The sequence below is a fragment of the Coregonus lavaretus genome, assembly GCF_964263955.1.
Source record: "Coregonus lavaretus genome assembly, chromosome: 22".
NCBI lineage: Eukaryota > Metazoa > Chordata > Actinopteri > Salmoniformes > Salmonidae > Coregonus > Coregonus lavaretus.
Genome location: NC_140009.1, coordinates 2,938,411 through 2,963,289, shown reverse-complemented (window position 1 = coordinate 2,963,289; position 24,879 = coordinate 2,938,411). Strand labels below are relative to the sequence as shown.

Sequence of the window (24,879 nt, the reverse complement as noted above, 5' to 3'; positions counted from 1 at the left end):
AACAAAGAGTTGCAGTTAGTTTCGGAATGGGTGGCAAGGAATAAGTTAGTCCTAAATATTTCCAAAACTAAAAGCATTGTATTTGGGTCAAATCATTCACTAAACTACATCTCGTAATGAATAATGTGGAAATTGAGCAAGTTGAGGTGACTAAACTGCTTGGAGTAACCCTGGATTGTAAACTGTCATGGTTAAAGCATATTGATACAACAGTAGCTAAGATGGGGAGAAGTGTGTCCATAATTAAGTGCTGTTCTGCCTTCTTAACAACACTATCAACAAGGCAGGTCCTACAGGCCCTAGTTTTGTCGCACCTAGACTACTGTTCAGTCATGTGGTCAGGTGCCACAAGGAGGGACTTGGGAAAATTACAGTTGGCTCAGAACAGGGCAGCACGGCTGGCCCTTAAAAGTACACAGAGAGCTAACATTAATGACATGCATGTTAGTCTCTCCTGGCTCAGAGTGGAAGAGAGATTGACTTCATCACTGCTTGTTTTTTTAAGAGGTGTAGACAAGCTGAATGTACTGAGCTGTCTGTTTAAACTACTATCACACAGCTCGGAAACCCATGCATACCCCACAAGACATGCCACCAGAGGTCTCTTCACAGTCCCCAAGTCCAGAACAGACTATGGGAGGCGCACAGTACTACATAGAACCATGACTACATGGAACTCTATTCCACATCATGTAACTCAGTCAAGCAGTAAAATCAGATTTAAAAAACAGATAAAACTACACTTTATGGAACAGCGCGGACTGTGAAGAGACACACACACACACAGCATTCGCAAACACATGCTAACACACGCACTCTACACACACACATTTTTATATTGTTATTTTGCTGTATTATTGATTTTGTATTGTAAATATGTTATGGTAGAGTAGTGTGTAATAAGGTGTTGTGTTCTGTATTGTTTTATTGTATGTAAATTGTGGTTGGACCCCAGGAAGAATAGCTGCTGCCTTGGCAACTGCTAATGGGGATCCGTAATAAATACAAATACAAAAAGTATTGACTCAGGGGTGCTATTACTTATGTAAATGAGATATTTCTGTATTTCATTTTTGTTTTAAATCAAACATTTCTAAAAACATGTTTTCACTTTGTCATTATGGGGTATTGTGTGTAGATGGGTGAGAAAAAACATGTATTTAATCCATTTCGAATTCAGGCTGTAACACCAAAAAAAAATTGAATAAGTCAAGGGGTATGAATACTTTGTGAAGACACCGTAACTTCATGTGGTGTGACTAGGGCTGTCGTCACTCCTCCCTGGTGGCTGATGTATTCCTCCTATCCTCTGCTCTGGGCAAGACACACTGCAGCATCTTTGGAAGTTTCCCCCCCCTTGCTTTGAGGTACAGACACATTTCCTGTTCCTCGTTGGCTTCAGAAGGTAATGTAGAATACTATAGTTAAGTATTCACAGCATCATCTATGGCCTAGCCTGAACTTTCACTAATAGACACACACACACACACACACAAACAAAGTGTATCCTATAATCCCTGTCCTAGCAGGCTGGTGTGTATATATGGAAACAGCCACTTGTGTGTAACCTAATTTCTGTACCAGATGGCTTTTATGTGAGAACGGGGGTGTTTATAAACTTCTTAAAGGGAATGTCTGACTAACTCGGCACAGTTAATGGCATTATGTCTGCACAATTAAATGCACAGCCCATTATCAACCTAAAATGGTAGTCCTGTTACGCGTTTGCAAAAAGGATAAGCTTCAACTGATTGACGCTTATGTCAACTGGTCATTCTCCCAGCAAGTTTTTGCAGTGCCAATGGGAAAAGATGTGCGTCAACCAATTTAGTGTCACAGGGCTGTTGACGCTTACGTCAATTAATTTGCAGTCAATGGGAAAAGAAAAGGTGTCAACCTATTGGCACAGATATTATAGCTTTTTCAAAGTTAGTTTGTGTTTATAACTGGTGAAGACACAGACCAGACACGCCAGAGGTTTTAGACTTCAGATCTTCAATAATCCCAGGATAAATTCCTATCCCGTGTTTCTTAACTGACCTCATTGTAGAGAAGGTATGGCTGGTTATTAAGCCTTTATAAATTGTTTTCTAAAATAATCCCAGGAGAAGTTACAATCCCATGTGTTTTAACTGACCTCGTTGTAGAGAAGGTATGGCTGGTTATTAAGCCTTTATAAATTGTTTTCTAAAATAATCCCAGGAGAAGTTACAATCCCATGTGTTTTAACTGACCTCATTGTAGAGAGGATACGGCCCCTTGGAATTCTAATTAGAAAAAAATCCCTATCAAAATCTGTCTGTTTAAACTGGAGATATCTGCGTCTCAATCCACCGCATCCGCCGATGTCGCCCTTCCGCATCCGCGGTGAAAGGTGGCCGAGCTACAGCGGTGTTTGTCAGACCAGGAGACGTCCCGTCTTCTCACGTAATCGTCTGTAGCGCCCGAACGGTTTGGCACCTCGATTACAACACCTCTATGGAAAAGATGAGACTCACTGGTGTTCTCCGCTTTGCTCTACGACCCCCCCCCCCCCCACCAACAAGCATCACTGGACTCGTCTGAAATTGGTACTGCAGATCTACCAACTTCCTGTCTGCCAACTTCCTGTCTGTAGCGTCCGAACAGTTTGGGCTACACACTAATATGACCCCTCTTAAGGAAACGTGAGTCTCTCATGAACACAATACTGTACATGTTGGTTATTTTGATCTAGCACGAACACAAAGCCTCACGACTCGTCTGATGGTATCCAGCTACAAGTTTTAAAAAATTAATGGAAGTGTACTGTATATGGAAGTAGTTTAGAGCCTAAAATAAGAGGTTAAAAACGTGTAAAAAAAAAAAAATTATAATAAAATGTTTCTATGGGCTAATAGCAGTAAGGCCAAATTCAATGTTTCATCGAATATTTTTTTAAATATATATTTTGATACCTTAAGGGGTCTTAAAATGTAAATAGCTAAATAATCCTTGGTATGACCATCTTAAAACAATTCCATATGTTAGCTTAGTACAACCCCCCCCCCCCCCCCAGCTTAGACAGGGTTTAAGCCTTTATAAGTTGTTATCTTCAACAATCCCAGGAGAACTTCCAATCCCATGTGTTTTAACTGACCTCTTTGTGGAGAGGATATGGCTGGTTATTAAGCCTTTATAAGTTGTTATCGTCAATAATCCCCCAAAAGGGAATTTCCACTCTGATATTTGTGGGACAGGATGTGAATCCGCTGGTTCTTCAGCATAGGATAGTATAGGATAGGACAGCGTTTCCCAAACCCCCCCCCCCGGGGGGTGCACATTTTAGTTTTTGCCCTAGCACTACACAGCTGATTCAAATAATCAAAGCTTGATGATGAGTTAATTTGAATCAGCTGTGTAGTGCTAGGGCAAAAACCTAAATGTGCACTCCTTGGGGTCCCCAGGACCGAGTTTTGGGAAACGCTGGGATAGGACATGCATTATCATGCAGTTTAAGTTGTCTCAGGATCCTGCACTGAACCAGTTGGGCCGATACTGAGGCAGCTGAGCGCTATGCTGAATCAGAGAGGTTATGCAGTGTAAAGTCTGCTGAATCAGAGAGGTTATGCAGTGTAAAGTCTGCTGAATCAGAGAGGTTATGCAATGTAAAGTCTGCTGAATCAGAGAGGTTATGCAGTGTAAAGTCTGCTGAATCAGAGAGTTTATGCAGTGTAAAGTCTGCTGAATCAGAGAGGTTATGCAGTGTAAAGTCTGCTGAATCAGAGAGGCTATGCAGTGTAAAGTCTGCTGAATCAGAGAGGTTATGCAGTGTAACGTCTGCTCTCTCTGTTCCGCAGCACCTCAAGCCAGGTGGCAGTGATGTGCGGTTTGCGAACGATTCATTTATTTTTAACAACACATTTCGACTAACTCGATAATCATGATTCATTTTTCTGAGTGACTCGTTCATTTTAGCCGTTCGTTTGACCTGCTGTCACGCTCTGGCTCCGGGACTTTGTGTGTTGAGCCAGGGTGTGTTCGTTTCGTGGTGTTTTGTTTGGTTGGGTGGTTCTATGTGTTGTATTTCTTTGTTTGGTTGAGTGACTCCCAATCAGAGGTAACGAGTGTCAGCTGTTGGCTCGTTGTCTCTGATTGGGAGCCATATTTATACTGTCTGTTTTCACCTTGTGTTTGTGGGTTTTTGTTCCTGTTCAGTCATTGTCACTTTTGGACTTCACGTATCGTCATTTGGTTTTGTTGTTTTCGTGGTTGCTTTATTTAATAAAGTCAACATGTTCGCTACAAACGCTGCGCTTTGGTCCGCTTCCTTAGACGATCGTGACAGAAAAACCCACCAAGATGGGACCAAGCAGCGTGTCCAGGAGCCATCGCCAGGGAGATCCCTCACAGATCTCCTTCGCCTCCTGGACTGGGTCAAGCCGAGGGAGGAAGACAAGGGCTTGACGTTATGGCAGAAGGGCGAGAAGCTGGCGAGGGATATGGAGAAGTGGTCCACGGGTAGGAGAGACGCCCCGAAAATTTTTAGGGGGGGGCTCACGACGGCGGACCAGCAGGAGGCCGCGATAGAGCGGTCCAGTGGGTTGCCGGAGAAGGCCGCCGGGTTACGGGGGCCACTGGTAGAAGAGGGGATGGAAGGTGTGGAGGCACGGCGAGAGGTACTGGCGTGTGTTGCCAGTCCGGTCCGGCCCGTTCCAGAGCCCGGTGTAGAACCAGTGGTGTGTGTCCCCAGTACGGTCCGGTCTATTCCTGCTCCCCGCATCGAACCTGCGGTGCGCGTCGCCAGCCCGGTCCGGCCCATTCCTGCTCCCCGCGTCAAGTCTGTGGTGCGTCTCGTCAGCCCGGCTCTGCCCGTTCCTGCTCTCCGCGCCAAGTCTGTGGTGCGCGTCGCCAGCCCTGTCCGGCCCGTTTCTGCTCTCCGCACCAAGTCTGTGGTGCGCGTCGCCAGCCCAGTCCGGCCCATCCAAGCTCCCCGCACCAGGTCAGTGGTGCGCGTCGTCAGCCCGGTCCGGCTCAGTCCTGCTCCCCGCACCAGGTCAGTGGTGCGCGTCGTCAGCCTGGTCCAGCCCGTTCCTGCTACTCGCACCAAACCAGGGATGCGAGTCGTCAGCCTGGTCCAGCTCGTTCCTCCTACACGCACCAAGCCAGGGGCGCGTGTCGTCAGTCCGGCTCCGACCAGCGGGGCTAGACAGGACCAGGGGTACTTTGGGGGGTTGAAGAGGAGGTGGGGATCAGGGCCGGAGCCAGAACCACCGCCGAGGAGGTATGCCCACCCAGCCCTCCCTTGTTTAGCCTTATTGAGGCGCGGTCGCAGTCCGCGCCTTTAGGGGGGGGGTACTGTCACGCTCTGGCTTCGGGACTTTGTGTGTTGAGCCAGGGTGTGTTCGTTTCGTGGTGTTTTGTTTGGTTGGGTGGTTCTATGTGTTGTATTTCTTTGTTTGGTTGAGTGACTCCCAATCAGAGGTAACGAGTGTCAGCTGTTGGCTCGTTGTCTCTGATTGGGAGCCATATTTATACTGTCTGTTTTCACCTTGTGTTTGTGGGTTTTTGTTCCTGTTCAGTCATTGTCACTTTTGGACTTCACGTATCGTCATTTGGTTTTGTTGTTTTCGTGGTTGCTTTATTTAATAAAGTCAACATGTTCGCTACAAACGCTGCGCTTTGGTCCGCTTCCTTAGACGATCGTGACACCTGCTAGTGCTGGCCGGCAATGAGTCCTACAGCAGGATTACTACACCCTCCTCCAACTGTCTGTCATGTGGTCCTCTGTAGCTCAGCTGGTAGAGCACTTTGGATAAAAGCCTCTGCTAAATGGGGTATTATTATTATTATTATTATTATTATTATTATATATGCGCACAGGCAATACCAGTATTGCGATGCTCGTTAGTATCGGGGCAAGGATACAAAATACAAAGCGGTTTTAACTTCTTTAGGAAAACAGCTTTAACGTTGGAAACTAACATCATTACGTTTTCATCCAGAGTCACGTTCATTTTACCAGGCTGTAGCACACAATATTTGACACACAGCAGGTTTTTTAAAGGACCAAATAGTTTTGGTCTGCTTCGTGTTTTCATTTTTGCCATGGAAACCATATCCAGATAGTGTTCTAGACACAGCGGAGAGAAGTAACAACTGATAAAGGATCGCATGGTGCCAAGAATGAATGTTATCGATGGAGACAGATGTGCCTTTGAGCAAGGCACTTAACCCTAATTGCTCCTGTAAGTTGCTCTGGATAAGAGCGTCTGCTAAATGACAAAAAAATAAAATAAATGGGGAATGCATGGAGGTATTTACACCCGTACTGGACAAATCTGTTCCAACGTGTTTACTGAGGGGATCGTAAGTATTTTGGGTATTTGTAATTTAAGTTTGTTCTAACAGATAAGTGTGGGCATCTGATTTTCATTGGTTACCTTTAGAACATGTTTTTGTTTTGTAGTGATGACAGGTGTCAGGTGTGCGGGATCTCCAAGGTGGGATGTGACGTTCACCTGAACTCCCAAGTCCACACTCTGCCTGTGGAGACAGTCACCTCTCTCATCGTGTAGATATCATGAATATGAGCACCGAATCTTACAATGACCCTGACGCACAGTTAACAGTTCAACCAAGCAGTGAAAAACGCAGCGAGGAGAAAAGATTGATTCCTTTGAAATCTCACAGTCGGTCTAACTAAAAAATAAAAGTTGCTTAAAGCTCACTATGCTATGGCAATAGGTACAATCATGCAGTGTTATACTAAGGATTGGAGGGAACAAGACAGAAAATGTTACAATGCTGCAGAGCAGTGCTAGTCTAGTTGAACTAGAATGAATGCTGCATTTCATGAGCTCAACCAAGCTAGCTTGGGTATCTGTCTGTTTGTGCTAACATTCCATTCCTTGCCACTCTTTGTCATGCAAAATGTTTGGCATATGACATGGAGTACAAGGCATGTTAGCACAAAACAGGTTCTGGATTTCAGGCTAGAGCAGAGCACAATCTGAAACAGCTCTTCTGTTTTATACAGTATTACTTATCCATTAGGAACCACACTATACTTTCAACTGACTGGTGTCCTGATGATAACAAAGCCCCAGTGAACGTCAGCTAAGGATAATGTATTCAACTCAATGGTAATGTCAGTAGGATAATGTATTCAGCTCAATGATAATGTCAGTGGGATAATGTATTCAATTTTTAACATTCAACTCAATGATAATGCCGGGATGATAATGTATTCAACCCAATGATAATGCCAGTAGGGTAATGCATCTGACTTGATGATAATGCCAATAGGGTAATGTATCTGACTCTACGATGATGTCAGTATGATAATGTATCTGACTCGATGATAATGTCAGTAGGATAATGTATTCCACTCAGTTAGGGCTGACCCCAATTAGTCGACTGGTCGATTGTTTGGTCGATAGGCTGGCTGTTGGTCGACTGAGATTTTCTTACATCGATCAGTAGTAAATATATATATATTTCATTTTTTTAATGGCACCTGTCTTAATCGCGCCCATCTCAGGGAACTAATCCATTGCGGAGGCTAAGACTAATCCATTGCGGAGGCCGTGGGGATGGCACAGTCCAACAAGAAGGGGAGTGTGGCTAAGATGCACAATGTCTCTCTCCAGAACGCACTCTCTCCTGCCAGATTGTGCACATTCATTGTTTCATAACTTCATTGTGTGAATTGTTTGCGTTTGATTGTTAGTGTCTATCAATTCCCCATTACATATACTGAACAAAAATATAAACGCAACCTGAAACAATTTCAACAATTTTACTGAGTTACAGTTCATATAAGGAAATCTGTCAATTGAAATAAATTCATTAGGCCCTAACCTATAGATTTCACATGACTGGGCAGGTGCGCAGCCATGGGTGGGCCTGGGAAGGCATAGGCCCACCCACTGGGGAGCCAGGCCCACCCACTGGGGAGCCAGGCCCAGCCAATAAGAACAAGTTCTTCCCCGCAAAAGGGCCTTATTACAGACAGAAATACTCCTCAGTTTCATTAGCTGTCCAGCTGGCTGGTCACAGATGATCCCACAGGTGAAGAAGCCAGATTTGGAGGGCTGGCGTGGTTACACGTGGTCTGCGGTTGGACGTATCGTATCTGAAGATTATGCCTTTGTTAAATGTTTTTCATGACGAAATGGAATGTTGGTTGTTCAGGCCAAAGGGGGGATGTTTTATGATGTTATTTGAAATGTGCCGCTTGGAGGGTGACGCCCGAGGGGAGACTGGTGATTGGTCAGAAGAGGGAGTAGCCCCTCCCTTTGCATTGTTTATAAATAGGAGTTAAACGATGAGACGACAGAACGGCCATAACAATCTGGGAGGCGTTCTCCAGGCAACGCGTGTCTGTGAATTTATGCTGTAACCTCGTGGTATGAATAAAAACTTCTGACACGATGCAGCATAACGGACTTTTTGTTCATCAGCAATATTACCACCATTCATCATATACGACATAATGGCGCCCAACGTGGGGCATGGGTTTGCGTCTCCTCTTTGTTTCAGTCAACCGCCGGCCTAACTCTCTCTGAAGCATGGCCGAAAAAGGGTGAGTGTGTTCTTACCGCTTCGGAGTTTGTTAGATTGGATATGACTTGTGTACATTGAAGGGATGTTCCATATGACCTGGCCTCAGGTGGTGTTTGTTGCTGGTCGACTGAAGTCTGCTAAATTTATTTCATCGGAAACGACAGTTAATTGGAATTTGGAGCATTAAACGGTAGGATTTAAGTATTGAACGTGTATAATTCATTGGTAACGGGTGACAATGGGTTAGTAGAGAATAAAGGTTGGAAGATATCTGCATAATTAGGGCACCGGGAATACGGAAAAGACCTCGAAACGAGGCGACTTGTAATAATTATTATTATTATTATTAAGTGGGCTACAAATCCTGTGTGAAGTGTTAGGCTTTGGCAGGTTGATTTCTTAAGCGGGAATTATGAAGTGAATGGTTGTAGCTATGTTATACTCCTCCTCTGGTCGACGGGAAATTGGTTTGGGGATAACCGCTTGATATGAGATTCATCTTTCAAGGCAGCATAAAGTTAGACGGGGAGAATTGGACGATTATTTATTTGGCCACGGTGCAGGATATTGATTTGTGTAGTAGGCCGCTGTTGGCTAGAGGCTGAAGCTAAGGCTGGATTGTTTCAGGCCACGTGGTACATCGTTGCTCAGGCTAATCTTTGTAAGGCTAAAGTGTGAATCATGCTATGGTGTACCTTAGGCTATGCTACAGGCTAATTGTGTTGCGTGCTACATGCTAACGTATCCTTAGAGATTCCGTTGCGACGGGTGAAAGTCTCTTAAACTTGTTTATGTGTTTGTAAGTCAGGTTATATTTTTTGTGAGCGCTGGTAAATGTTGTTTGATTATAAGGGGAAATGGGAAGTTACAGCTGGCTGTTATTCTTTCTGTTTGGGGAGAGAGAAGAGAGAATCTTTCTTCCACGGTGAAATTGTATTGAGGAATGGGTATGCGCATGCGTTTAATTTTGCGACACTACAGTACCAAACGTGGGAGTTGGAGTTTATGGCACGAGATTAGGGAACGTTTTGTTTTACGGCACCATGAGGGGATGCTGAGACTCCAGTATGAGGTTAAAATGATATTTGCGCATGCGTGATTTTACGGGGTTAAAAACTACAACATGTGGTTATGTGCTAAGCCTACAAAGCACGGCATTATGGGTAAGGGTCATAGGTCCCATGTGACGCGGCAAGGGATAATAGTCACAGAATAAGAGAGATTTTGGGGAAAAATCTCTTAGGTGTTAAACGGTTGTTGTTCGAACGGGAAACTATTTGGCGAGATGTGGTAAAGTTATAAATCAAATATATGTTGACGGAGTATAATTAATTAAATTAAAAGACGATTAAAATTAAATGAAATGGTTTGGAGCGATCTATTTAGTAAATGATATTTGCGCATGCGTGGGATTCTGCAAAACAACACATTGGTTAAACTGCAGGGGGAGACAGAGGAACCCAGACGACGGAACAAATAGGCCCAGGGAGAGTTTAACACGAATCTTATAAGTTTATAAACGGCGGTGGGTTAAGATGAAACTTGTTTTGGGACCTATTAAATTTATAAATTAAATATATGTTGACGAAGTATAATGCATTGAATGTGGATAACTTGATTAATTGCATAAACTGCTGAAATCTTGTGTGTTTCTATGTTTTTTGAAATATGAGAGGAACATGGAATGGCGAGACGAGAGAGAGGAGGGGTGACGTCACATGACGTGACATCACATGATGCAGGAGAGGATCGGATCAGGCTAGTACACAAAATCATCCTAACCAGATATGTGATGTTATGACAATTTTACATCGGCTTGGCAAATACTATTTCATTAAAAATTGCATTCTGGAGGCTATGTGCATCACTGGGGTTTAATTACAGATGTGTTGGGAATCCAGGATGGATTGAGGATTCTTCTGTAAATTTATGATAATTAGAGCTAATGGAGCAAGGGGTTATGGGAATTGGAGTATTGTAGTATTGAAGGTTAGGCTTTGTTTATGGGTATTTTAGTCTGAAGATTACTAACTTGCATTTACTTGCATTTGATGGGTTGTGGTAATATACTCAACACTAATTGATAAATTGGTGATATAGGAATAAGAAATTGGTTTTAAAATATTCATAATTTTTAATTGAGTTTTTAATGGGTTTTTATTTTTAATTAAAGGGTTTTTGAATAAGGCATTTAATTGAATGTTTTTAATATTCATATTTTATTTTATTTAATTTTTTTTTGGGAGGAGAAAAAAAAAAAAAAAAATTTTTTTATTTTTTTTATTTTTATTGAAGGTTGTTAGGGTTATATTAATAATTTAAGGGGGGAAGCCTATATAACCTATACAGTCTAGAATAAGATAGTTCACAATAAAGGAATATAAAAGGGTGTTACAATGGGGAAAAAGATATCAGGACTATGAGAGTCATTTCACGGGTGGAAATAGGGGTAATCCTTTAATTAAAGTGTTGCTAGGTTATCCGGCAAGTGAAACAAAAGTTGCCCTTCATTCTCAAACAAAAATTGATAAAATATGTCAGCGATAAGATAGGTTTAAAAAGTAGAGCTTAGGGATGTTTATTCTCAGCTTACAATGATCATCTAGCAGGGTGATTATGGCATCAGAGATGAAGATGAATACGAGCAGAAACAACGATGAAGATGAATTCAGAAGACGGAAGAAAACCGAGATGTCTGGGAACTTAAGGAGAAGAGGATGATGATGATGAGAGGTCATGGGTGGAGGTGACTCTGTGATCAGAAGGAAGTGGCAAGAGAGGAAAGAAGGATACTGGAGACTTGATCTCGGATGAAAGTTGAACGAAGAAGAAGACAAGATATTCGAGTTCTGATGAAGAAAAGTAAGAAGATGATGGAAGATGATATTTCAAGAACAGAACTTAGAAGATAACCTTTTGAAGAATACTGATAGGTCCACAACGAGAAGAACCGGACGAAGAAAACTCTATCAAATACAACTTATAACTGGTGGTGGAGAAGAAGAAAAGAAGTGTTGGTTATGAAGAATCAGAGTGAATCAAATCAACAATCACTGTTACAGCTTTAACTGAACAATATCAAAGGCAATTGTACCCGCCAAGGGGGGACCAGATGTTCCATATCGACTGTCAGTTTCTGGACAGACACAGAATTGGAGAGGGAGAAGAACAAAGAAGGAGGAATATTTCAGTTACACTTTCAGCAACTTTCAGAAGACTGGTATAATTATGGACAGATTGGGTACTTTACATGTTCATGCAACAAGAACAGGAGAAAACAACAGAGGAAGATGAAGGAGAAAAAGATCACCTGTTCTAGAAGAGATGAAGGGGTGCATTGCTGAGAGCCTCGATTAGAGAAGAAGAGAAAATAGCTAACAGTTGAAACAACCGGCCATTAGAAGTGATAGTGAATAGGGGTAAACTTATCTGTGTTCAGCCTAAAGAGGTTAAACATCTCACTAATTGATAACTAATTAGGATAGGGATTTGAGGTAGTACTTACTCTTAAGGTACTAATATTAGAAGATACTGTTATTGTAGTGTTGGGAAGAGAATTGAATTGTACAATAAGATGCACACTAGACGACTGACTGTCTGGTAGACTATTTTAAGAAGTAGGGTTTTTGGGGAGTCATTTGCTTAAAAGATAAATATCATAGGAAGGATGATAATGTATTAGATTGCCTGTTAGACAATCTGTCTGGGAAAAAACTTAATACGGGTGACTGTTATTTTGGGTTACATTCTTACACTAAGAGATTTGAGGTTAGGCTAAAAGGTGTTTAGTCGGTTTTGCCAAGTCTGTGTGTAATGAGTCAGAAGCAGGTGGGGAACTTTCCCAATCACATATTCCAAAAATTTGGTGGTAAGAGATTTTGTCAATAGATCAGGGGAAAAGGTTTTAAATGGTATGAGAGAAAAGATTAGATTAAAATAAGTTAGGGGTAGGCTAGGTTGAAGGGACTCTGAGACAGTAAGCTAAGTTTCAAAGTTAGTAGTAAGACAGAGAGAGAACAGTAATGAATGACACTGTCCAGTAGGGAGATCAAGGTCATTATAGGTGTATTTTGTTATAATCAGGAGGTTTAAAGTTTAGAGGTAGAACTGAAAGGGGGAAAAAGTGACACTAGGGGTGATAGATGGAAGTACAAGGAAAGAGTTCAAAGTCTTATGGGAAAACTAGGAGTAAATAAGGACATTAACACTTCAGTCTATTAGAACAACAGGGAGAAGCAATTTAACTCTTTCAACATTGATAGGTATTAAAGTCATAAACATATTGCATTTGATTATAAGGGAACCAATACAGCACCAATTTTAGGGGGAAAAATACTTATTAGGGTTTAAGATGGGGACGTTTCTCTCATATGGAGAGATAATTATGGAGAATAAGTATTGTTATCAGGACCAGGAGTAGAAGGAGGTATAGTTTGGAATAGGGTTAGGAGTGACTGTTCACTTATGTTGCGTAATATTATAGAGAAAGGTTAGGGAGAATATATGTGTACTTATTTAGGGCAAGCATTAGAATTTGTTTCGGTTAGGAATTATTGGTTAAAGGGCAATGTAATTCATAAAGTAACGCTTATAATGGAAGATTTGAAGTCTGTAGAAGTTTTCACAGTCATTGAGGGAGTTCAGGAGGAGTAGAACTGAATGGACAGTAGTCACTCCAACAGTAGATAATACACAGAGGATAATGGGAAATTTTGCACTAGAAGTAATTAGGGTTGATACAGCAGCTAAATCAACTACTTTAAGGGTAACTTTGGAAGGGATTAATGATACTATGGCAATAGCAAATATAGGAGTATGATACTGACAACAATTGTTCTGAAATTAAAGAGGTAGCAAGAGGGACTCAGGAGGTTATGGTACGAATGGGGTTAAAATAGAGCAGATAGAAACAATATAGATTAATCTGAAATGGAGAATAGAGATTCATCATGGAAGCTGCAGTATGGGGTCTTTTGATTTTGATGACAGAGGGGGGGGGCATCTGATCAGTGCTGCTCGTTCCTCTGTTGTGAAAATTAGAGATAGATTAACTCATTCTGTAGGGTCAGTGAGGAATCTTGAGGGTTGATGTCTGTTGGGGATGCCAGCCCAAGACGTGTTAGACGGTCGCGCGGCCTCTGGCAAGTGTGGGTAAATGTTATGCTTTGTCATGACTGTGGTATCGGCAACAGTCATTGACCGATAAAATAATGTAGTTGTCAGACCAGTAGGGTTTAAGTGTTCTTGGGTGAAGGGATTACCCTATGAGCATTGGTTAGAGGGAAAGTAAAATCAGGTAATTGCAAACTCTGAAGTATTCAGGTGAAATATTGAGGGCTAAAAGTTGTGTTTGTTCTAATAAAACATATGAGGTAAGGGGTATGTTTATGGAAAGATCAGATTGGGATGTTGTATGATAAATTTGGATAAGCATGACCTTAAGGTTAGAGATGACAAATATAGGTTACTTTTTATATATCAGGTAGTAAGAAGAGCAGGACTTTGATGGTTAAAAGATTAGCTTTTGACTGACAATGTGACTATGGGAATTTTAGAGGATAAGGGGAAATTATGATAGAGTATATTCTTACCCTATGGGGATAGGATGTTGTTACAGGTCAACGTTGAAGCTTCCATATGAGGTTTTACCATTATAAGAGGGATAGCATTGGACACAGCTAAATCTAGGGTTAAAAGGGTGACATTACATTTACATTTTAGTCATTTAGCAGACACATGGCGACATGTCATAGTCTTCAAGCCTATCATTGAAGAATAAGTTTAAGGGAGAAGGGGGGACTTCATTCATGGTATGGTGTAACATTTGGGAAGATAATATTGATAAATATTAGTGTATTCCTGTGAGTCCAGATAGTTTAGATAATATAAGGGAAGCATTTGAAAGGATTTGGTTGCAAGATTAATTAGGCCAGTAGGGGCAGTGATGGGTCAGATTCTAGTAGTTTAAGCTTTGATAACACTGTGTGATGTTTGTACTGACTTTTGAGAAAGTTATGAGATTGAGATAGGTTGGAGAAGTGGTGCCTGGAGACAACACTCAGATGCCGGTGTTGACTGTTCAGGATCTGGACGAAGACGGACGAGGGGGTCTAGATGGACTACTGAATGGATAAATATCATTTTGGATTATTTTATGATTTTTCAAATTGGTTTTTCAATATTAGTATGATTTTTAGTGTGATTTATGAATCAAAGGGGGGAATGGATAATGTGATTCATGCATCATTTATGTATCATTTTTTTTAAATTCTTAGGTGAAATGGAGGTTTAATTTGAAAGTGGTTGTTTTGCAAAGGATACTGTTTGGTCGTTTATTTTCTTGTCATTCCAGAAGCATGTGGGAGAAGCATGTGGAGATTGGAATACTCAAACAAAGACAATATGACTGGAGGAGAGGAAACAAGGATGGTGTGGCTGATTCCATCATCAACAAGTCCATTGGAAGAGGACACTACAGGAAGAGGAAGTGTAGTGGACTACATTCCAGTGTCTGCAATGAAATATAGACATATTTGATGTGTAATACATAATTGTGTCATATTCTTAGGTATTGATTTTAGTAGAATTATGTTTGATGTTATTGAATGCAGATGAGGATCGTAGATGCTTTTGTTTATTTCGATGGGGTTAGGGACAGAATGTTTAAGCAGGGAGAGATTCCCTTTCAGGTCCTATGGGTTGACCAGCCTGAGAGTGGATATTTATGGATAGGATTTTGTTTACATGGGTATTTAATTACATCATAGTTTCAAATGCATTTACATGAGTTATGAGGTTATCTGGAGTACCGACGGTGGTTGCCTGGGGCAGAGGGACGGTGAGAGAATTTTACTGTCTTGATTGATATGGATGGATGGCTGCTGGACAGTTTTTCGCTCTCACACTCCATAGAGATTTATTCATAATTCATAGTAATGTGTTCATACTTCATAAACAGTTGTTCATATGTCATAGTAATGTATTTATACTCCATAGAGATTTCTTCATGGGTCATAGTAATGTATTCACACTTCATAAACAGGTATTTCATAGAAAGGTATTTACACTCTAGAGGAGAATGTTTTTGGGTTTAAGGTTAAGAATATTCAATGAGATAAATGGTTAATAGTCATAATCTTATTCTGTTTGTTTTCGAGACGTTTATTTCGTCTCGAAAGGGGGGAATATCGTATCTGAAGATTATGCCTTTGTTAAATGTTTTTCATGACGAAATGGAATGTTGGTTGTTCAGGCCAAAGGGGGGATGTTTTATGATGTTATTTGAAATGTGCCGCTTGGAGGGTGACGCCCGAGGGGAGACTGGTGATTGGTCAGAAGAGGGAGTAGCCCCTCCCTTTGCATTGTTTATAAATAGGAGTTAAACGATGAGACGACAGAACGGCCATAACAATCTGGGAGGCGTTCTCCAGGCAACGCGTGTCTGTGAATTTATGCTGTAACCTCGTGGTATGAATAAAAACTTCTGACACGATGCAGCATAACGGACTTTTTGTTCATCAGCAATATTACCACCATTCATCATATACGACAGACGTACCGCCAAATTCCCTAAAATGACGTTGGAGGTGGCTTATGTTAGAGAAATTAACATTCAATTCTCTGGCAACAGCTCTGGTGGACATTCCTGTAGTCACCATGCCAAATGCACGCTCCCTCAAAACTTGAGACATCTGTGGCATTGTGTTGTGTGACAAAACTGCACATTTTATTGTCCCCAGCACAAGGTGCACCTCTGTAATGATCATGCTGTTTAATCAGCTTCTTGATAAGCCACACCTGTCCGGTGGATGGATTATCTTGGCAAAGGAGAAAATGCTCACTAACAGGGATGTAAAAAAATTCTGCAAAACATTTCTGGGATCTTTTATTTAAGCTCATGAAACATGGGACATAGCCTCCTGAGTGGCGCAGTGGTCTAAGGCACTGCATCGCAGTGCTAGCTGTGCCATTAGAGATCCTGGTTCGAATCCAGGCTCTGTCGTAGCAGGCCGCGACCGGGAGACCCATGGGGCGGCGCAAAATTGGCCCAGCGTCGTCCAGGGTAGGGGAGGGAATGGCCGGCAGGGATGTAGCTCAGTTGATAGAGCATGGTGTTTGCAATGCCAGGGTTGTGGGTTTGTTTCCCATGGGGGGCCAGTATGAAACAAATATATACAGGTAAAAGTCAGTAAATTAGAATATTTTGAAAAACTTGATTTATTTCAGTAATTGCATTCAAAAGGTGTAACTTGTACATTATATTTATTCATTGCACACAGACTGATGCATTCAAATGTTTATTTCATTTAATTTTGATGATTTGAAGTGGCAACAAATGAAAATCCAAAATTCCGTGTGTCACAAAATTAGAATATTACTTAAGGCTAATACAAAAAAGGGATTTTTTAGAAATGTTGGCCAACTGAAAAGTATGAAAATGAAAAATATGAGCATGTACAATACTCAATACTTGGTTGGAGCTCCTTTTGCCTCAATTACTGCATTAATGCGGCGTGGCATGGAGTCGATGAGTTTCTGGCACTGCTCAGGTGTTATGAGAGCCCAGGTTGCTCTGATAGTGGCCTTCAACTCTTCTGCGTTGTTGGGTCTGGCATTCTGCATCTTCCTTTTCACAATACCCCACAGATTTTCTATGGGGCTAAGGTCAGGGGAGTTGGCTGGCCAATTTAGAACAGAAATACCATGGTCCGTAAACCAGGCACGGGTAGATTTTGCGCTGTGTGCAGGCGCCAAGTCCTGTTGGAACCTGAAATCTCCATCTCCATAGAGCAGGTCAGCAGCAGGAAGCATGAAGTGCTCTAAAACTTGCTGGTAGACGGCTGCGTTGACCCTGGATCTCAGGAAACAGAGTGGACCGACACCAGCAGATGACATGGCACCCCAAACCATCACTGATGGTGGAAACTTTACACTAGACTTCAGGCAACGTGGATCCTGTGCCTCTCCTGTCTTCCTCCAGACTCTGGGACCTCGATTTCCAAAGGAAATGCAAAATTTGCTTTCGTCAGAAAACATGACTTTAGACCACTCAGCAGCAGTCCAGCTCTTTTTTTCCTTAGCCCAGGTGAGACGCTTTTCGCGCTGTTTCTTGGTCAACAGTGGCTTGACACGAGGTATGCGGCAGTTGAAACCCATGTCTTTCAAGCGTCTCTTGGTGGTGGATCTTGAAGCCCTGACTCCAGCAGCTGTCCACTCCTTGTGAATCTCCCCCACATTTTTGAATGGGTTTTTTTTCACAATCTTGACTAGGGCGCGGTGATCCCTATCGCTTGTACACTTTTTCTGACCACAGTTTTTCCTTCCCTTTGCCTCTCTATTAATGTGTTTGGACACAGAGCTCTGAGAACAGCCAGCCTCTTCTGCAATAACCTTTTGTGTCTTTCCCTCCTTGTGCAATGTGTCGATGGTCGCCTTTTGGACAGCTGTCAAATCTGAAGTCTTCCCCATGTTTGTGTAGGCTTCAGAACTGGACTGAGAGACCATTTAAAGCCCTTTGCAGGTGTTTTGAGTTAATCAGCTGATTATTTTGTGGCACCAGGTGTCTTCAAAATGTAACCCTTACACAATATTCTAATTTTGTGACACACGGAATTTTGGATTTTCATTTGTTGCCACTTCAAATCATCAAAATTAAATGAAATAAACATTTGAATGCATCAGTCTGTGTGCAATGAATAAATATAATGTACAAGTTACACCTTTTGAATGCAATTACTGAAATAAATCAAGTTTTTCAAAATATTCTAATTTACTGACTTTTACCTGTATATGCACTCACTAACTGTAAGTCGCTCTGGATAAGAGCGTCATGTAAAATGGGACCTACATGTTGCGTTTTTTTATTTTTGTTCAGTGTAGTTGGCAATAGAAGTTACTTTTTAGGTTTGTATCATTTTCATTTACATTTGGATAGAATTTTGATTAACCACATGACAATGGTTTTGAGATATGAAGACGTTATTATAAATTAAATGAAACTGTTCCACGAAAATGTGCATCTGAAAACCATAACTGGCACTCAGATAGGAGAAAATGGTAAGATAAATTGCCATTACACATGAAAAGGTTGCCGACTCCACATGTAGCCTATTACCGGCAACTTAAAGTAAACCTGCGAAAGCCAGAAGGAGCGGGAGGAGGATGGTCACGGTCAGGTAAAGTTTTTTTTCTTGTGGTTATTCTGATCTCTGGCTCCCTCTTGAGTCATTTGTGTCTTATTTAATCAAACAGTACGCTTAAAGCCTCAGACAAGCTCAATGCATAGCTCAGACCTCAGACAAGCTCAATACAGTTGATTTTATTCCTATGCAATTTTGAACCTCTCCTCCGTTTTCATCAACAAAACCAAAACAATAACAACGGCGCTGTTTCCCCTAATGAGGATTCAATCTTTCAGCTGCAGGGACTGTGATTATGCACACTGTACAATCTGTGGTAGTATCAGAACTCATGATGGTCTCTACACTGTACAATTTCATCCTTGTCACGTTGCTATGGCAACAGTGAGACAGATGGAGAGAATGGTGTGTGTGTAGGTGTGTGTGTGTGTGTGTGTGTGTGTGTGTGTGTAGGCGTGTGTGGTTGTGTGTGTGTGTGTGTGTGTGTGTGTGTGTATGTGTGTAGGTGTGTGTGTGTGTGTGTGTGTGTGTGTGTATAGGTGTGTGTGTGTGTGTGTGTGTGTGTGTGTGTGTGTGTGTGTGTGTGTGTGTGTGTGTGTGTGTGTGTGTGTGTGTGTGTGTGTGTGTGTGTGTGTGTGTGTGTGTGTGTGTTGGTTGAGGGTTCACTTTATTTAGGCCAGAACAGATGTTTAACACCCATAGCTATGGTTTTACACACACTAACACACACACACACACACACACACACACACACACACACACAAACACTACACACACACACACACACACACACACACTAACACACACACACACTAACACACACACCCCAACTCTGTTCACCCCATCTGTCTCACTGTTGCCATAGCAACTCTGTTCACCCCATCTGTCTTAAGTGATCAGGATAAAAATGTTTTAGAACAACAAGAGTTCAAATTACGATTAGTGGTTTAAGTAGAGGATCCTACTTCAACATCTGAGGAGGATTAAATGTTCAGAATAATAATAATAATAATAATAATAATAATAATAATAATAATAATAATATGATGATGATTTCATGAGAAATGCAGGAGATACAGGGTGCTTCCCAAACAGCATCCTATACCTTATATAGTGCACTACTTTCGACCAGGGCCCATCGAGCACTATATAGGGAATAAATTATAATCTTCTTGTCTATCATGGTCATGTTGTCCATTTCCTCTTTCCTTCAACACTAAGCCCCTAAAACACTGGGGGGGGGGGGGTACGGGGTGAGTGTTTTTGATCGACAGATTTTACATTAGCCCCCTCTGTCTTGCATGATATGTATTCTATCTGGATATCTGTTTTCTCTGTTTGTTCTGTTTGGGTGGATTCCATGTGTAGCTGTATAACCAAGACATGTGATCCACCTTCCACTGTTGTAAATAACGTGTGGCGCTCCATCAATAGACTATCATACAGGCCACATTGTTTTGGTCTGTGGCTGCATGTCAATGTGTCTTCCATCCCTGTCCCCAAACAGACAGGGACTACTCCATCTACAGTTTACATTCCACCTCATAGCGATCCATCCTCCATCTACAGTTTACATTCCACCTCATAGCGATCCATCCTCCATCATCTACAGTTTACATTCCACCTCATAGCGATCCATCCTCCATCTACAGTTTACATTCCACCTCATAGCGATCCATCCTCCATCTACAGATTACATTCCACCTCATAGCGATCCATCCTCCATCTACAGTTTACATTCCACCTCATAGCGATCCATCCTCCATCTACAGTTTACATTCCACCTCATAGCGATCCATCCTCCATCTACAGTTTACATTCCACCTCATAGCGATCCATCCTCCATCTACAGTTTACATTCCACCTCATAGCGATCCATCCTCCATCTACAGTTTACATTCCACCTCATAGCGATCCATCCTCCATCTACAGTTTACATTCCACCTCATAGCGATCCATCCTCCATCTACAGTTTACATTCCACCTCATAGCGATCCATCCTGCATCTACAGTTTGTATTCCACCTCATAGCGATCCATCCTCCATCATCTCCAGTTTAATTGGATTTCTCAGTGCAGTGGCTGAGTAAATGTGCCACAGTGACGGGTAGACACAGGAATACTGACTGGTACACATCTGAATCCAAACATGGCTATTGTAGCTGTAACATCAACACACAGCATGATGAGATGAGTGCTAAAGGAGCAGTACTGATACCTGTTCCAAAAGGGTTCTACCTGGAACCCAAAAGGGTTCTACCTGGAACCCAAAAGGGTTCTCCTATACTCCCATTCAGTATTAGATAGAACGTAGCGGCCCCCGCCCGCCTTGGTGGGAAATCAACCTGTGTTTACCATGGGCTACCCCCGTTAGCTCACAGCAAAAAAAACTTGACCTTTTTCAAACGCAATTTTCTTGCTGTCTGCATGCTTAAGTCAATTACACAACTACATTTAAGAAAAGTACAACATGTCTAAAGATTTTCAACGTCGCCTGCTCCCGAGCGTTCTCACTACTTAGAAACACGTTATATTGTAGGGCTTCCCTCACGCCCCTTTGGGTGTGGGTGAGTGGGTGTTAGCTAGCTAGCTACCAACAGGAACATTAAGCTATCCAAGACCAACAACACAAAACAAACTGACTATACAGCTACAAGTAGTGAGTGGAGTTACAAACGGACTACACTAGACGTGTCTTACGTGTGATTAAATGTTTTCCACACACATAGCTACGTGTAGCCTACTTGGACACCGGGTCCCCACATCTCCGACTCTCCCTACGCCGAATACCCTGAAGCCACAGGGCTCTTCTCGCAGGCTCTATTTCCCTACGTGGGAGCATTGGGAACCGCAGGCTCTATTTCCCTACGTGGGAGCATTGGGAACCGCAGGCTCTATTTCCCTACGTGGGAGCATTGGGAACCGCAGGCTCTATTTCCCTACGTGGGAGCATTGGGAACCGCAGGCTCTATTTCCCTACGTGGGAGCATTGGGAACCGCAGGCTCTATTTCCCTACGTGGGAGCATTGGGAACCGCAGGCTCTATTTCCCTACGTGGGAGCATTGGGAACCGCAGGCTCTATTTCCCTACGTGGGAGCATTGGGAACCGCAGGCTCTATTTCCCTACGTGGGAGCATTGGGAACCGCAGGCTCTATTTCCCTACGTGGGAGCATTGGGAACCGCAGGCTCTATTTCCCTACGTGGGAGCAATGGGAACCGCAGGCTCTATTTCCCTACGTGGGAGCATTGGGAACCGCAGGCTCTATTTCCCTACGTGGGAGCATTGGGAACCGCAGGCTCTATTTCCCTACGTGGGAGCAATGGGAACCGCAGGCTCTATTTCCCTACGTGGGAGCATTGGGAACCGCGGGCTCTATTTCCCTACGTGGGAGCATTGGGAACCGCAGGCTCTATTTCCCTACGTGGGAGCATTGGGAACCGCAGGCTCTATTTCCCAACGTGGGAGCATTGGGAACCGCAGGCTCTATTTCCCAACGTGGGAGCATTGGGAACCGCAGGCTCTATTTCCCTACGTGGGAGCATTGGGAACCGCAGGCTCTATTTCCCTACGTGGGAGCATTGGGAACCGCAGGCTCTATTTCCCAACGTGGGAGCATTGGGAACCGCAGGCTCTATTTCCCAACGTGGGAGCATTGGGAACCGCAGGTCGGGATCTTTGACCTGGTTACATGTACATTGAAAAACACAGAAGCTTTTCGCCATGTTTTGTTATTTCAGTGTAACAATAAATCGACTACGAAGTTGGGGTCAATGGGAAAGAATGTTTGTTTTCCCCAGTTTGTGTGCGTAGTCGAGGGGAATTCCTTCTTATGAAGTAAATAAAGACTCAGAGTATTGGGGACAGCCAAAGAGCCCATTTAGGTTCTAGAACCTTTTCTTTCTAGGAGAGTGTTTGACCCATACTGTACATAAGCCAGCCTCTCTCTCTCTCGCTCTCTCTTTCTCTCTCTCCATCTCTCTCTATCTCTTCTTATCATTCTCTCTCTCTCTCTCTCTATCATTCTCTCTCTCTCTCTCTCTCTCTCTCTCTCTCTCTCTCTCTCTCTCTCTCTCTCTCTCTCTCTCTCGTCTCTCTCTCTCTCGCTCTCTCTCGTGTCTGTCTCTCTCTCTCGTCTCTCTCTCTCTCTCTCTCTCTCTCTCTCTCTCTCTCTCTCGTGTCTGTCTCTCTCTCTCTCGTGTCTCCCTCTCTCTCTCTCTCTCTCTCTCTCGCTCTCTCGTGTCTGTCTCTCTTCTCTCTCTCTCTCTCTCTCTCTCTCTCATGTCTCACTCCCTCTCTCTATGTGATATAACTCAGTCTATTAGAAGATACTACTGCAGTTCATTACATATTATGTAAAGGGTCAATCAAAATGAAATGCATCATGAGGTTGTTATGTGGTGCAATCTCCCACTTTAAACCTGAAGATACTGATCTGTATGTAAACAAAGACAGCCTGGAATGGGACACACTCTTTCCAACGTCTTGTGTTCACTGGGTAGCCTATCCACTACACATGTCTAAAGATGGCTTTCCAACGTCTTGTGTTTACTGGGTAGCCTATACACTAAAGATGTCTTTCCAACGTCTTGTGTTCACTGGGTAGCCTATCCACTACACATGTCTAAAGATGGCTTTCCAACGTCTTGTGTTTACTGGGTAGCCTATACACTAAAGATGTCTTTCCAACGTCTTGTGTTTACTGGGTAGCCTATACACTAAAGATGTCTTTCCAACGTCTTGTGTTTACTGGGTAGCCTGTCCATTACACATGTCTAAAGATGTCTTTCCAACGTCTTGTGTTTACTGGGTAGCCTGTCCATTACACATGTCTAAAGATGTCTTTCCAACGTCTTGTGTTTACTGGGTAGCCTGTCCATTACACATGTCTAAAGATGTCTTTCCAACGTCTTGTGTTTACTGGGTAGCCTGTCCATTACACATGTCTAAAGATGTCTTTCCAACGTCTTGTGTTTACTGGGTAGCCTGTCCATTACACATGTCTAAAGATGTCTTTCCAACGTCTTGTGTTTACTGGGTAGCCTGTCCATTACACATGTCTAAAGATGTCTTTCCAACGTCTTGTGTTTACTGGGTAGCCTGTCCATTACACATGTCTAAAGATGTCTTTCCAACGTCTTGTGTTTACTGGGTAGCCTGTCCATTACACATGCTGCTGCTTCAGATCCTTCAGTTACTGTAACCTTTCTTACCGACCTAGAGGGAACTAAATGTACACTTCAACATGAGTGCATTTCTTTCACCTTGCCAAGTCCTCTCATTTTGTCCAACACTCAAGCATATTAACGGGGAAATGAAGTGCTCTTGCATGAGTTAACATCGTCTGTCTGTCAAAGCAATTCAGAGAATAAAAGGATCAGGAAGAGGCACTGAGGTATGAAAGGTCTGTTATTAGAATGACAACAGACTCTGTTCAACACGGGTGCTTATCATAATAAACCATCAGTGATGACAGTGGTGAGTGTGCGTGTGTGTGTGTGTGTGTGTGTGGGTGTGTGTGTGGGGGGGGGGGGGGGGTGTGTGTATGTGTGCAGATGTCAATCAACAACTGATTGTTACCATAACAATGTAGTAACTGGAGTACCAGCCCACTGGGTTGAATCAACGTTGTTTCCACTTTATTTCAATTAAATTACGTTGAACCAACATCTGTGCCCAGTGGGAGGCAACTTCACCGGGAAATGCTCTATCTTTATAAGAAAGTGCTTGACATAACCTATAGCCTGACCTATACCATCTGTGTAACAAAAGCAAATAGGACGTCAACTCACGTATCCTGCGCAGCGGCGGTTGTGGACTTGGAATGCCGCTGCTGATGTGGTAGGAGAAGCGCATTGTTTTGAACTGGCTGGAGAAGGAACCGGTACTGGTAGTCCTACTGGCTGCAGTCTCCGGGGGCATCCGCAGGCTGAAGCTCGTCACTAAAGCGCTCTTCGGTCGGTTCAACTGCATACCTGCCCTGGTCACAGTTTACACAGGCACAGCATGGCCTACAGGATAGGATGCGGGTTATCTCACAAAAGTAAATCAGATTAGATAAGATTCCTTAGGGTTGTTGCGTTAAATCCTCACAAAATCTGGATATTCTGAGTGCAGGGTTTCATGTGGGGCGACCACCAGGCGCTTGAGCGAGCAGCCTGTCCCCGGACTGGTCCGTTGGTTCGAGTCGTTGTCCCGTGTCAGACTCCCAGTAG

The 24,879-nt window shown here is 42.8% G+C and overlaps 1 protein-coding gene across 1 annotated transcript in view; it reads right to left on the bottom strand.

The window, feature by feature from the left end:
- fgd1 (FYVE, RhoGEF and PH domain containing 1) overlaps positions 1-24,637 on the bottom strand; it is a gene marked incomplete at its 5' end in the record, with an annotated part of 178,809 nt that extends 154,172 nt beyond the window's left edge. The window contains one exon of the mRNA XM_084186771.1: positions 24,457-24,637. Within this exon, the coding sequence (XP_084042897.1) occupies positions 24,457-24,637 (181 nt within the window). The remainder of the gene's footprint in view (positions 1-24,456) is intronic.
- Between the last annotated feature and the right edge of the window lie 242 nt (positions 24,638-24,879).